Source organism: Nanorana parkeri, unplaced genomic scaffold, assembly GCF_000935625.1.
Source record: "Nanorana parkeri isolate BGI_ZX_2015 unplaced genomic scaffold, ASM93562v1 scaffold82, whole genome shotgun sequence".
Classification (NCBI taxonomy): Eukaryota; Metazoa; Chordata; class Amphibia; order Anura; family Dicroglossidae; genus Nanorana; species Nanorana parkeri.
In genome coordinates, this window is record NW_017306350.1 from 874644 (window position 1) to 889368 (window position 14725).

General features: G+C 42.2%; 1 protein-coding gene across 2 annotated transcripts in view; it reads right to left on the minus strand.

Annotated features, from left to right (window-relative positions):
- Positions 1–13226: 13226 nt before the first annotated feature.
- LOC108783659 (proprotein convertase subtilisin/kexin type 5-like) overlaps positions 13227–14725 on the minus strand; it is an 89033-nt gene continuing 87534 nt past the window's right edge. For both annotated transcript variants that reach the window (XM_018552272.1, XM_018552273.1), the window contains one exon: positions 13227–13659. In XM_018552272.1, the coding sequence (XP_018407774.1) occupies positions 13241–13659 (419 nt within the window). In that variant the 3' untranslated portion in view covers positions 13227–13240. The remainder of the gene's footprint in view (positions 13660–14725) is intronic.

Consider the following 14725-nt stretch of genomic DNA (forward strand, 5'->3'; position numbering starts at 1 on the left):
CTTTTAGGCTGGGTTCACACTTGGGCGTTTTTCAGAGCTGATCGAAGCACTGAAAAATGCTCCAGACGTGAAATCCTATTAATTACTATAGGCATGGTTCCCACCTGGGCGTATTTCAGAGTGTTTTGTCGCGCTGAAAAACGCCCTACGCAGAAAAAGTACTTGAGCTTCTTTTTCGCGCGATGGGGCAGATTAGGGCAGAACCGGCGGGAAGTTTAAAAGTTAAAAACAACAGTTAGAGCAAAAACAGATAGAGCAAAAAAGGAAAAAAAATAATCATACCGCCAGGGAGGTTAAAAAACACGCGTCAAACGCACATTTCATTGGACAGAAAAACGCGCTACACACGCAAGAGCACGCGCATAAAACGCGCATATAGCAAACGCCCAGGTGTGAACCCGGCCTTAATGCTACACAGCAAGATAACAAGCCCTGCACAATACAACTTTCTGAAATTAAATTCAATTAAATTTGTGTCAAAAAATTCTCTCATTAAGGTCCATGTCTGCTTACATTTTTCTGGGATTTCATACGGACCACCATGTCGCTTAATACATTTTAAACCCATCTGTTAACGTTGTCAGAACTTACACTTTCTTCACACTTAGTAAGCATTGTAATTATATTATTAATATTGGTAAAAATAACGTTTTGCGTACTTGACGCATTTGAGGCTCGGTCTTAATTTTGTATCTGCATTGCACATTTCAGGACTTCTGGTCCAAGGCACAGTGTTCTGATGGGTCAGACTCAGGCCCGGATTCCCCACAAGGCCACCGAGGTCAGGCCTCGGGGCAGCAGTGCGCAGAGGGGCGGCAGCGGTGTGGAATCGCTGGGCGGTAAGTTGCCTTCTACATTTAGTCCTGCTTTGGGAAGGCAGGACTAAATGTACTGTGGGGAAGCCGATTGTTCGTTTACAAGTGATCGCGGCGATGTCGCTGAGATCACGACGTGTAAAATGTGTGCAGCCTGTCCGTCCACCCCTCCCCCCCCCGCGCACCTACCTCTCTCCTCTGGTTGCGCTTATGAACAAAAAAACCTGCGCTTATGAACAAAAAACAAGAAAAACAAGAAAAACCGGACTTGCTAGAAGCTGCTATAACTCAGGCAGTGGGCCTTACAAATCTAACAATATAACAAACAGTGAACCACTTTGTATAATATGATCGAAGTGAATGATATACCATGTATCCTGGTATACAACCATTGTTAAAACTAACCCTGTCGCTCCGTGTATACAGTGAGAGCTGTGCTAGAACTCCTGCATTGGTGGTGACAGGTTCAATAAAGAGAACCTGTCACCTCCAAAGGCTATCACACAGGGGCTTGTTAGCTGGCTCCTGTGTGATAGCAATAAAGTTTAGTGGAAAAAAAAATTATAAAAATTTACAAAATAATAAGAAATGATAATTAAATAAAAAGGTGATTAAAAAGTAAAAACTAATAAATTATTAAAAAATAAGAAAATAATGATAAAAAATAAACAATAATAAGATTTAAAAAATTATAAAAAATAAAAAAGTAAACGATAAGCTAAAAATGTAAAAAAGTTTTAAAAAAGTGATAAAAAAGTTAAAAAATAAAGAAACAATAAAAATAAATAAAAATAACCTTGCCGACCCTGCCATCCGGTTGCCATTCTCCATTGATGGGGGGAAGGGGGCGCATTGCAGAACCTGGCCTTGGGGCAGCAGGGAGAGTAAATCCAGCCCTGGTCAGACTCCTACGTAACTACCTGATTTTGTGAGCCGCAGCACATCTTCTGGGCTCTCATAAGTCTTCTGTTACAATTCTACTCACTGGTCTTCTATCACAAGTCACCTCATAGGACTGATGTCACCAACGACTTCTGGTACAAATCCTTAATTTATAAATTTATATAAACATGGATATATTTATAAGTGTTGGGAAAAAGAATATGTAGAAAGCAATCTTCAAGCAATATCCAAGTAAACCTCTTTTCCAGAGTGTATCGTTTATTGGATCCCAGAAACAGATGAATGAAAACAGTCCAACAAAGAATATACAGAGGAATAATAATAAAAAATAAAAGCCCCGTGAGTCCCTTTCTGTGTCTATCTAGGGCTCTGAATGCAGACACTCCATACACCCAGCATATATGTCCAAACTATAAATGCACCTATGTGTCTCTAGGCCTCTACCTTCATAACTCTCTTCATGATGATTCTCCAGCAGGAGAAAAATTGAAAAACAGGGACGGATCATATTAACTGGAAGTAGCTAAGCAAAGACCTTCATAGTGCGACCACTGGTTTTTATTTTAGGGAAAACTGTGGATTTGATAATATTTAACATGACTTTTGAAATTAGATTGGCATGTTAAAGTTTTATATGAGATTTTAGTGATTGGATTTCCAAACAATTTAAGTTTCTTCCTATGTGACAATGCAAACAACAAAATCTGTCCCCTAACTATAACCTCAAGCAGGTTCTATAAAATGAAAGGATCACTAACAGTCTACATCATTCACAATAAATTTTTCCATTTTTCCTTCATTAATCTTAGTGAACTCAGGAGTGTTTTCTAAGTACTAATAGAAATTTGATTAAAATGAATTTTGTACTTGTTTTATTATTCTATGTGAAGTGTCGGAGGTATCTCTCTTTTTTTCCATATGTGCAAGTAATTTTAGTGCCATAAGAAGCACTTTTGATCCAAGATTTATTCGTCACCCCAGATCATCTGAGTGAACTCGTCTGGACCATATTGCCAGATACCTACAGGTCCGTAATCGCCTTCGGGCGTAATGCCCTCGATCCACTATCCGGGGCAAAGTTTTGGCTATGCCTGAATTCAACCAGTTCATGGTCACCTACATGACTAACAAGGGATGTGACCCCAGGAGGGGTTTGGAAAAGGGCTTAAATGCTGCACAGATCAAACTGCTTGATGTCTCTAGACCCATGACGCAGGTCTTTGTCCTTGCGACTGAGGCTTTGGCATAGGGTACTCCTCTGGATCCTCATTTAATTCTGGATTTGATTCACCACTCTATCTGCCTGCTGGGAAACGCAAACACAGCTATCTCCACTGAAGGCCACCGAGCTGCACTGCTGCGCATCAATGCACGCCTGTCTGATATGGCGGAGAGAGAACTTGGCGCCAAAGCTGATGGCAAACTCTTTGGAGAGTCTTTCATCATCTTTGGAGAGTCAAGGAGCATCCCAGCTCCTTTACGTCCCTGGATAAAGTGGAGAGTTTCCTCAAGAGAGTTTTTCAGCATGCTGGTGTTTTTCACAGTGTTGGTCGGCAAAGGGGCCGTGCAACCAACCGTGGCTCCTTTCCAGGCTCCCAAAGTTCCCTAAGACCCCTTCCATTGTCCTCTTACTCTTCATCCCAGGGGGCGCCCTTTCCTACAGCCAGAGGATCCTTTCATGGCAGGGGCTACACTACCTGTAGCAGAGGGAGATCGCCTCCAGTTGTGTCCTCTTATGCTTATTTTCTTCCCTTGTAGGTCTTCCTGTGGCTGTGTCATCACCTCCGACACCTAAGGCCTTCAGATGGTGGAGGGTATCATAATAGAGTTCGTGTCTCCTCCCCTCCAGGTCCACCCTCCCAAACCCCTCTTCTGCAGTCAAGAGGCTCAGCAACTTGTTCACATAGAATTGCATGAGCTAATGCATGAGGCAACATCTTGCTGGTGCACAAGAAAAGCGGGGAATTTCATCCAGTTATCAATCCCTGGGCCTTAAACGACCATGTGGTTTATCATCACTTCAAGATGGAAGGAATCCATCTTCTCAGGGATCTGCTTCTGGACTGGGACTGGTTCACTGGTTTGGATCTGTAAGGTACCTATCTTACGATTCCAATACACTCAGTTTCCTACGGTTCCGCTGGCAGTCCCATCTCTGTCATTTCAGCCGTCTGAGCTCAGCCCCTGGTGCTTCACCAAATGGTTGAAATCGGTGATCTACTTTTTTCCGCTCCCAGGGCATCACATCTATCATCTATCTGGACCATATTCTTCTTTTCTATGCCAATCCAGACAGACTGCACACCCAAACACCCAAACCTCTTGGTTGATCCGTTGGTTGAAGGATTTGGGTTTCATCATCAACTTTTGTAAATCCTCCATTATTCCTTCCCAACACATGCAATTTCTCGGTTTCGAGACCGATTTCATCTTCTCCTTACTAAAGCTTCCCACTGCCAAAATTGTCGGCATCAAGAGAAAACTCCGGAAGGTACTTCGTCAGACTCATATCTTCCTGGGCTCCTAGACCAGGATCGTGGGTCTTCTTTCCTCCTCCATTTGGGCCATTTTTCCAGGGCCTCTTTATTACCGAGCCATGTAGTGCTTGAAGATGAGGTATCTTTGGATCAATCCACCCTACGATTAACTGGTGGCAGACTACATCTGGGTCAAACTCACATGGTGTCTTCGACACATGGATGCGTGGAATGAGACGGCGATTTTCGGTACTCCGCATTTTGCTGAGGGAAGACATTTCCGTACGGTCGATGTCTTGCGTTCAGCTGTTTTTGCAGGCCACGTCCTCATGGCTGGCTTGCCGATTGGCAGGGATCCCTTATTCTTTTGCCTCCTTCGAGACATCCGCCTGTCTCAGCTTCCTGCTTCTCCTTTTTCCCATCTTTGGGATGTCTCGATGGTCTTGCACTTCTTGCGTGCCTTGCCAGAAAATGACTCCTTGTCTTTGAAACAATTATCGGCAAAGTTGACAGCTTTGCTTTGCCTGGTTTTCTTTTCGTCGAGTGTTTGACTTTGGGCTTTCGATGATGATGCTTTGTCCTTTACGCCAGATGGAGTCTCTTTTTTCCTTTCACGCTGGAAAAAGACTATGGGGTCTATTCACTAAGCTGCCGAGGGCAGCCGAGTGAATGACCGATCTGAAGTGAAGTGAGCCGAACACTGTTCGGCTATTCACTTCAGGCTGGTACAGCTGATTTCAGCCGTACATCACTCTATTGGTAGTTCTTTCGCTAGCATAATGCGGTCAGTGGATTGGTCCAGGTACTCTACCATTTGGACTTTCTACTTCAGAGTGGTTGCATGTTCTGTGACTTCTCTTCTTCAGCGTTAAAACTGCAAAATATGAAGCCTCCTGTCTTGTCATAAAATTGATGATTATTCTAGCTTTTGTGACCGAATATTCAGGATTTTATTTATAAGACAGTGTTCCAGATGGTGGTTCTCATTTCCATTTTCGCCTTGGTTCCGGTTTGAGTTCCAGTTTTTCCTCTACCTGTTTCGTCCATGGAGACTGCTTCAAAGAAAGAGGACGTACCTTTGCCTGGGCGGACTTTATAACATGATGTGTGCTGCTATTGGTTGTTCCGTTTCTGTTATGTTTTTATTTGCTGCTATGGGGAGTCAGTAAAGAGAGTTATGCAAAATATTTGCCTCCTGTCTTTAATAAAATCCCAATGATTTGGTCACGAAAGCTAGAATAATCAACAATTCTCATTTGCAGTGTATGCATTGCAAACTGTAAAGTTGTTATTACACCAAAAGTATTTGTAGCAATCACATTTCTCCCCTCTTTATCTGTACTACTCACAACTTTCAGAGATAAAGATTGTTTATCAAAATTGTAGCTCCCCTTCTTCACATGCAGTTGAGGAAAGAGGACCTGACCTTCCCAGTTTGTCTGTAGTTAAGCTGATTCATTAAAATTATAGATGAGCCATGCTATATTGTTACTCTGCTGTATTGCTATAATGCCACAAAGAAAATGTAATCATTTAGAATGAATGTTGATGTATTTTGGTTTAATGTTATACATTTTCAAACTATAATTTTATATGTACTTTTTTTAAAACAATTTTTCTGTTTTACAAATAAACATGTAAAGGGAATGCGTAGTAATTTGGCACATTACAGTTGGGCAAAAAAGTATTTAGTCAGCCACCAATTGTGCAAGTTCTCCCACTTAAAAAGATGAGAGAGGCCTGTAATTGGCATCCTAGGTAGACCTCAACTATGAGAGACAAAATGAGAAAACAAATCCAGACAAATCACATTGGCTGATTTGGAATGAATTTATTTGCAAATTATGGTGGAAAATAAGTATTTGGTCACCTACAAACAAGCAAGAGTTCTGGCTCTCACAGACCTGTACCTTCTTCTTTAAGAGGCTCCTCTGTCCTGCACTCATTACCTGTATCAATGGCACCTGTTTGAACTTGTTATCAGTATAAAAGACACCTGTCCACAACCTCAAACAGTCACACTCCAAACTCCACTATGGTGAAGACCAAAGAGCTGTCGAAGGACACCAGAAACAAAATTGTAGACCTGCACCAGGCTGGGAAGACTGAATCTGCAATAGGCAAGCAGCTTGGTGTGAACAAATCAACTGTGGGAGCAATAATTAGAAAATGGAAGACATACTAGACCACTGACCACTGATGTGAACCATACCCATAGAAAACAATGGGATTTTCATGTTTGAGCGTTTTGTAGAGCGTTTGTAGAGCGTTTGTAGAGCGTTGAACGCACTACAAAACGTACAGGTGTGAACCAGGCCTTAGTGAATAACTCCTATTTGTGCAAATAGTTCCTGTTTTAACTGTTTGATTTTAATCATTGTATATAGTGTTAATAAAGACTAATATAGTAACAGAAATAATGATGTGTGTTGGTAACTCAAAAGTCCACATTGCATTGGATAGTGGAAGTGAAATAACCTTATTAGTATGAAAATGCTTACTGTTTCTGAGGTCTACATGGCTGTAACAGTTACTAGGCCAACGCTGTGCTACACAAGATGCAATATATTTTTTTGCATGGTTGTGTGGCTTCCCCTTCTCCTGTGCACAGCAAAACATGAACCATAAAGTCATGCTTAAAGCTGAAACTTGGCATCCCTTTGTTCCCTAAAGATGTAAATCTCCATATTAGTAACTAGATGATTCTCTGCATATAGCACATTAATAATCTGCAGCACCAACAGGACAAAAAGCCCCATTTTAGAGATGCTGGGATTCACAAAATTCCCTCTCTCCCACCCTGGGACAGAAGCCTAGACTTACACTCTGACAAATAGTTAGACTTGTTGTCAGAGGCACCCTATTTGCCCATTATGGACATAGACAAATCTCCCCATTTTTCCACAACAATATATTAGCACACATTTACAGCATGGTCTTTAAAATGTATAGTGCTTAACGGCTGAATCTTGAGTCCTTCTGTAAACAGGAAGGAAAGTCTTCACATGCAAAAGGTGATTGTCACTGCTTCATGTACTTAAATAAATAAAACAATTTACAAGTTTATTTTAGATATTAACATACATTGCAACTTTTATTTATATGGAAATGATCACAATTATACAGTATTATACAAAAAGACTATACATTCCCTTTAAGACCTATGTTAATGACAAGCATATAATATATTCAGGTGTAAAACTAAGAAACATATTTGAAATGAGCAAGCAAATCTAGGAACATTCATCTGCTTAGGTTTACCGTAATTCTGTTGGCTATTCAACCTTTGGGGAAAGTACAAACTTTCCTGGTCGTGAGTAGAAACGGTGAATGCTGGAGGTAAAAAAAAAAAAGTTTTATATCTTCTATTTTGCCCTCCCTGACCCTTGCTTTCTACTCGCAGGAACATGTTATTTACATTATTTTTTTTTAAACCCTTTATTTATTATATACCTTATTTTAGACCAAGTGACATCATCACTGGGTCTCCGTATTTTTCTGTGCAATGCAATCAGATCAGTTGTACATAGCTTCCTGAAAACAGGAAGCCGTGGTAAAGCCCACATGTGATGGTGAGCCTCCATGATTGAAATAACTGAAATCCAATGAATACAAGGGGTGGGCCAGGGTCAATGCAGCAGGGGAGGAAAGGACTAGATGGTGCTGGACTAATCCAGGCATAAAATAAGATGGCCTCTGCCTGACTTCATGCTGGTTCTAATGCATATTGTGAGAAGCTCGCAGAGCCTGTACAACTGTACAAGACAGTAGGTAAGACTGGAATTCAGCTTTACAGCTGACATGGTCATTTGTAGAGTGTCAGATGACCATCAAATGTATGTGATGCTAAGGGCTGGATTACACCACAAACAGTGAGTTCCAGAGCGGTCAGGCTCTGGAACGTGCTGAATCGCATTCCGGCCGGCTCCCTGCATTTAGGGGTGGGAGGGGGCATGGCGATGGGTTTAAGTCTATGGCACCACAGCCATGCCCCCCGCCCGCAGTGTGATCGCCCGCACCCGAACGTGTGGCACATTAGTGTCTGTGCTCCGGTTCTGTGCCATCTGCAAAAATGCTGCAAGTGCTGAACGCAGCGAGCCGGCCGTAATGCGATTCAGTGCATTCCGGAGCCTGACAGCTCTGGAACGCACTGTTTGTGGTGTGAACCGTCCCTAAGCCCATCCTCTGGAGGAATAATGGGCACGTTGTTGATAAGTCTATCCCTATCCCAACAAAAAAAGCAATGATAACTTTAATCAACATAAATACAGAAAATGATGCAGAGACCTGGATCTGAAATCTAGATGTGCAGAGAATGGAAACTGATTTGAGGAGTTTTCAAGCAGCAAATGTGATCCGCAACTAAGCCAAATTATTTGACACTTAATAAATATGCACTAAAATATGAAAAGGAAGGTTTTGAAATATACAGTAAAGCAATACATTGGTGTAAAATGCTCTCCGCAGGGATTCCCCCCTACCCTCTCCGATCCTTCAGCACTGAGTGGAGGAACGGACGGGGAGGGGGCGGGCACAGCTGGCTCTGCCTCTAGATAGGCAGAGCCAGCTGTCACTCACGCAGCTGGGTGGATCTCGACAGTATTGTTGGGATCCATCCCACCTGCAGAGCTCTCAGTATATATACTGAGCTTTGGGTCATGGGAGGAGGTTAGTATATGTCCTTTTGAGACCCTAAAGAGAACTATGGGGAAAAACACTTACCCCAAAGTTCTCTTTTAATTTCACTTGTAATTTTACCATCGCAGAGTAAAGGTAATCTGCTCTACAGAAATTAACATTTGGACACACAGAAGTTCATTAATAAAATATAGCAAAATATTTCTACCAAGTCCCTCAATGTCAGGAATCATAAGCATAATATAAGATTAATTATTTACAATGAACAGAAGTACATTGCTGTTTTTCAAAGCTGGGAGCGAGGCATGCATGAGAGGAGCACAACTGCTGGACTGTTAAGGTAAGTGTTTTTAAAGCAGCTGCAGAGGGGGGTGTTTGCAGGAACACACACACTAAGGTGGGGGAGAGGGGGGTGTTTGCAGAGACACACACTAAGGTGGGGGAGAGGGAGAGAACCCGCACTGACCACCGCAATCCACCATCCAGAGTCCGCACTGACCACCCAAAACCCGCACTGACCACCCAGAGTCCGCACTGGCCCCTTGAGAGCAGTGTTCATTTTGGCACCAAATTTCATTCTCGTCTTAGTCTTTTGACAAAAATTTATTTTTATTTTTAGTCACATTTTAGTCATCAGATTATTTTTTGTTTTAGTTGACTAAAATCTAATAGGTTTATTTTTAGTGTAATGTATTATTTAAGCACGTCTCTAGCATGTTCAAACTCATTTCTTTATATATCCCTGGAAACATTTTTAATTTTATTTAACTTTAATTTTTTTAATTTTTTGTTAACTTCATTGCTATCACATGGGGGGGGGGGGGCTCACAAGCCCTCTATGTGATAGCACATTGGAGGTGACAGGTTCTCTTTATGGTGACATTAGGAGTCTTTTAGACCCCTAGTGTCACCTTTCCACTTCACTGGATTCAGCTACTGCGGAAGCTGAATGTCAACACAGCAGGCAGTGGCTGTAAACAATAGCCAGCCTCTTATTGCTTATTTTAAATTGGAATAGCAGGCTGGCTATTGCACCCGCCCACTATCTGCTGTCAATCAGCAGAGGAGTGAACTGAAGGAGAAAGTTCCCCATCAGGTCCTCTTCTGCTGATTGACAGCAGGGGGTGGGTGGGTGGAATAGCCAGCCTGCTATTGCAATTTAAAATATCCAATAGCAGGCTGGCTAATGTTTCCAGCCGCTGATTGGCGACTTGACACCGGTGATAGAACACCGCCAGAAGGGAAGGAGGAATGGGGTGGCCAGAGAAGGAGGAACAAGGCGGCAGGGGAGGAGGAGGAATGGGCAGCAGCAGAGGTACGAGGGGGAGCAGCAGGGGAATGCAGTGACAGTCTCTCCTCCCTGAGGGGTGCCAGGTGCAGTGATCAGTGTTCCCACTGCCTCTGCCGATACCGGCGGGAGAGCAGCGGGGATTGAAAGGAATACAGATCGCTGCAGCCAGCACCAGTGGGGAGGAGAACGTTGATGAAAATTGGGTACCGGACGAAAATTGTTTTTGCCACATTAACTACTCTTTAATTTAATTTTTATTGCTGAAAAACTGCCAAAAAACAGAAAAAAAGAATTTGCCGACAAAATGAACACTGCTTGAGAGCATGCACTGGCCACCAGTGAGCCTGCACCGCCTCCTGAGAGCCTGTGCAGCCCCCCTGAAACCCTGCAAAGCCCTCCTGAGACCCTGGAGACATCAGGCCATGAACCTGGCGAAACACAGGGTATGTAGCTTCATAGTAGTCTGCATTGCTTTATAATGCATTACTGGGATTTGTAGTCCTCTATAGTTGGCAGTATTCTGCACTGCTGTATATTGTATTGCTAAGATTTGTAGTCCTCTACAACTTGCAGTCAGTGGCAGTTCTACCAGACTCACAGCTGCAACCAGGCCCTGGCGCTCCACCACTGACTCCAAGCTGTAGAGAGACTACAAATCACAGCCCGGAAAGGAGGAAGAGGGCCCCGGTGACCGTCAACATTTCCACCAAAAGGCCCACCGAAATCCTCATCACTTGGACCCTGATGCTCTTAATCCGGCCCTGGGGCCCAGGCCTAAAGCTGTGTAAGGGGCCCAAAAATTTCTGATGGCTGCCCTGCGTCTCTCTGAAGGCTAGCAGCCCATCAAATGCCACACCGCAGCCTGGTCTTCTCGCAACAGAGCCGTCTCCCAACAGCTCAGAGTGGCAGGGTTAACGTGTTTCTGGGGCACGCCCCCTCCCTCAGAACTAGAGGGGAATTAATCAAAACTGGAGCAGACAAAATCTGAAGCAGTTGCCCAGAGCAACCAATCAGCGTCTCTCTTCAGTTTGTTCAGTTAGGATTTTAAAAATGAAAGACAGAAGCTAATTGGCTACTATGCATAGCTGCTCCAGATTTTGTCTAATCCAGTATTGATAAATTCCCCTCAATGTTTCCATCAAATCATGAGAAATATTAAGACTGAACTCCTGGCAGATATAAAAGACTATATTTAATCCAGTTTGAGATATTTATTCTAAAGAAATCTCTGAATCCATTTAAAATGCCTCTAGAATATGTACCTGATCAGTTTTTGCACAGGGTGCATTGCACAGTGCTGTCAATCTAATGCTGACCACACACATATTTTATTTCACAATTTTACAATTGTGCAGAATCAATATCTGCCTGATTTTAGTATAATTTAGAACGTTTGGTTAGAAAATATATTTTGGTAATATAACAGATCAAATCTGATCCAAACAATGTAAATACATGATATTTGCACATATTTGCGCTGTGTGAATATTTACTTCAATTAGCCAATCATGTGCAGATTTAAAATGGCGAACAGGAATTTGACTTTTACATGACTGGATAATTTCATTAAATAGCCACACGCTGTATTGTGTAAAAATTCCTGACGTTATAAACGTTCTTAAATCTTTCAGCCCCTATAGTTTATAGCAGTGTCAGGTACTGGATGATTGTTCCTTTATTACAACACAATTGCAAAATGTGTAGATTTAATGTCTGTAATGATTTCAACATCTCACTGTAAAACAATATCCTGTGTTTTATTAGAATGGCATGATTAATGCTTTGTTTAAATATGTTGTTTAACAAGGTGTGACACTGCACATAAAAGTGTCAGAACGTTTCAAGCAAGATCAGGAAATAACGTGAAAGCATGTGTCTCAGTAACAATAAGGCTGCTTTCCTACAATAGAAACTATTTGCACTTTTGTGGGGACTATGAGTAGGGGTGCCACTTTTTCTGGAAAAAAGCCTGCCTTTCTGGTATTGCTAACATTTGCAACAAATTCCATTTTAATCGGCTAGGCTGATAAAGTACCGGCCAGAGGCCTACCCTAGCTGGGAGGGATGAGCTGTGCTTGGGAAAAGATGCAGTGTGAGCAATGTAATGAAGAAGATTGTGAGGTGAGTGGGAGGCACTGACCTGGAGTAAAGGTGCTGTGAGCGGAGGAAAGAAATTGAGGTGAGAAGCGAGGGAGCTGCTGACTGAGCATGTGGGTATATACACTGCCTGGCCAAAAACAAATCTATTTTTTTTACCGCCTTTAGCTTTGATTACGGCATTCGCCCCAACATCGTTTCAACAAGCTTATCCAATGTCACAACATTTTTTTCCCTCCAGAGTTGCATTCATTTTTCACCAAGATCTTGTAGTGATGATGGGAGAATCGGACCATGATGTAAAGTCTTCTCCAGCACATCCCAAAGATTCTTAATAGGGTTAAGGTCTGGACTCTGTGGTGGCCAATCCATGTGTGAAAATGATGTCTCTTGCTCCCAAGGCCACTCTTTCACAATCTGAGCCAGATGAATCCTGGCATTGTCATCTTGGAATGTGTCGTGCCATCAGGAAAGAAAAAATCCATTGATGGAAAAACCTGGTCAATCAGTATATTCAGGTAGGCAGCTAACCTAATTTTTTGGGACATAATGTTGCTGAACCTAGACCGGACCAACTGAAATAATCCCAGATAATAATACCGCACGAGATCCAGGTGGTGACTTTTTTTTGAGGCAGTGTACATATAATCAGAGAATATAATGTTGTACATAGATGACAAATATGCTTCACTTGTGCACAATCCCCCTACTTATAATATCCGTGTTATCACGTCTACATCCAATCATCAGACAAACATTTGTGTTAAGTACAAGGGAAACACGTCCTTACAGGAGACAGTCGCCTTTTGCACCAATTAGAAAAGGCCACTTTCTCCTATAAATCCATTAATCTGATCACATTTTTTTTTCTTTCAATTTAATTTAAGAAGCAGTAAGCTAACAGCTAGCTAATTGATCTCCCAAGTGTTTAATACGGCACTAAGCATATATATTGCTCAGATATGCGTTGGTTGGAATTGGTGCATACAAAAATAACCTACAAAAAATATTTCATAACATTATACTTTGTTTATAGATGTCATTTCCTGCAATGCCCTACTATCAGCTGGCCTTAACTTAAAGCTATACTTTTTGTACACGGTTCCATCCCCTGTGCTGTATACTATGTCACATTCATCCATACTGTCTTCCTCTTCAGCATCAGAGGCATTCTTATGAACAATGGTGTCCTCATCACAGTATGTCATAGCCCGGGAACTGCCATTCAGCCTTTCATAGCTCCGTTTCCAACACAGCATCTTCTTAGACTTAGCTTGTTTTATAACAAATACTGCCACTGCCATACCCAACAGTGCCAGAACCAAAACAGGGGTCACGGCAGAATAATGAGAGACTTTGGGAGGAAATCTGTTGGCAAGCTTTAGGTTCTTCAAGGCAACCTGTTCAGCTTCAACTTGTAGGTGTTTTATGCAAAGTACTGCAAGGGAATGGGTAGAAAAAGGATTAGAATTTCATAGGAAACAGTTAATTTATTAAAACAGAACAGAACACAAACTGCAACATGTACCATTCACTGCAACCAGTCAGCAAACATTAAATATTGGTCTAGTTTCAATACAGTGAATTCTGACTGCTGGTTTTCGTAGGTTAATGCACTTTGCACAATGCATTCGTTTTTGGAATTAAATCAAAGGCAAGAAGAACAAAAGATAATCATCATTATAACCAACAGATCAACTGTGGGCAAGCAACTGTTCATAGGAGGTTGGGAAAGGTGCTGATATATAATCCAAAAAACAAATACATGCCCATTGATAAGGCCACATTCAGCAGTAGCAGAAAACCAACAATAAGTGAAAACATAACCTCCCTCGAACTCTTTTTTTTTACCACATGTGCAAACATAAATTAATTGTGTAAAACCATACATTTGTTGGTTATGAGTTTAGATGAAGCACCGAGATCTTGAGGAATGCTGAATTAAGTTTTATTTGATTAGAAGAACGTTACACGTATTTATACAGCATTGTGCAGAAACTCCGATCTCCGAGGATCGTGTGAGTATAACTTTTTTTTTTAACTTAGACAAAAACGAGCAGTTAACCCTTGCAGTGTGGGGGTAGCCTACTGCAAGGATAAATAAAATTTGTGGCCAGAGTTCTACTTTAAAAACAAAAGAGTCTAATCAGATTTTTTGGTGTTCATTATTAACACACTTAGAACAATATAGTCTTTGGGAGATGATTGCTAACCAATGAAACAATAGGTTAAAGGAGAACTATGGGGTCAGTGTTTTTCCCCATAGTTCTCCTAAGGGTAACGGGAGGACACAAACTAGCATCCTCCCGTTACCCTAAGCTCAGTATACCGCGAGCTACAGCTCGCGGTATACTGAGACGCCGCAGCCGGAGCGGATCACGACTTAGATGACGGGATCCGCCCAGCTGCGTGAGTGACAGCTGGCTCTGCCTATCTAGAGGCAGAGCCAGCTGTACCCGCCCCCTCCCCCATCCGTTCCGCCAGTCAGCGCTGGCAGATCGGAG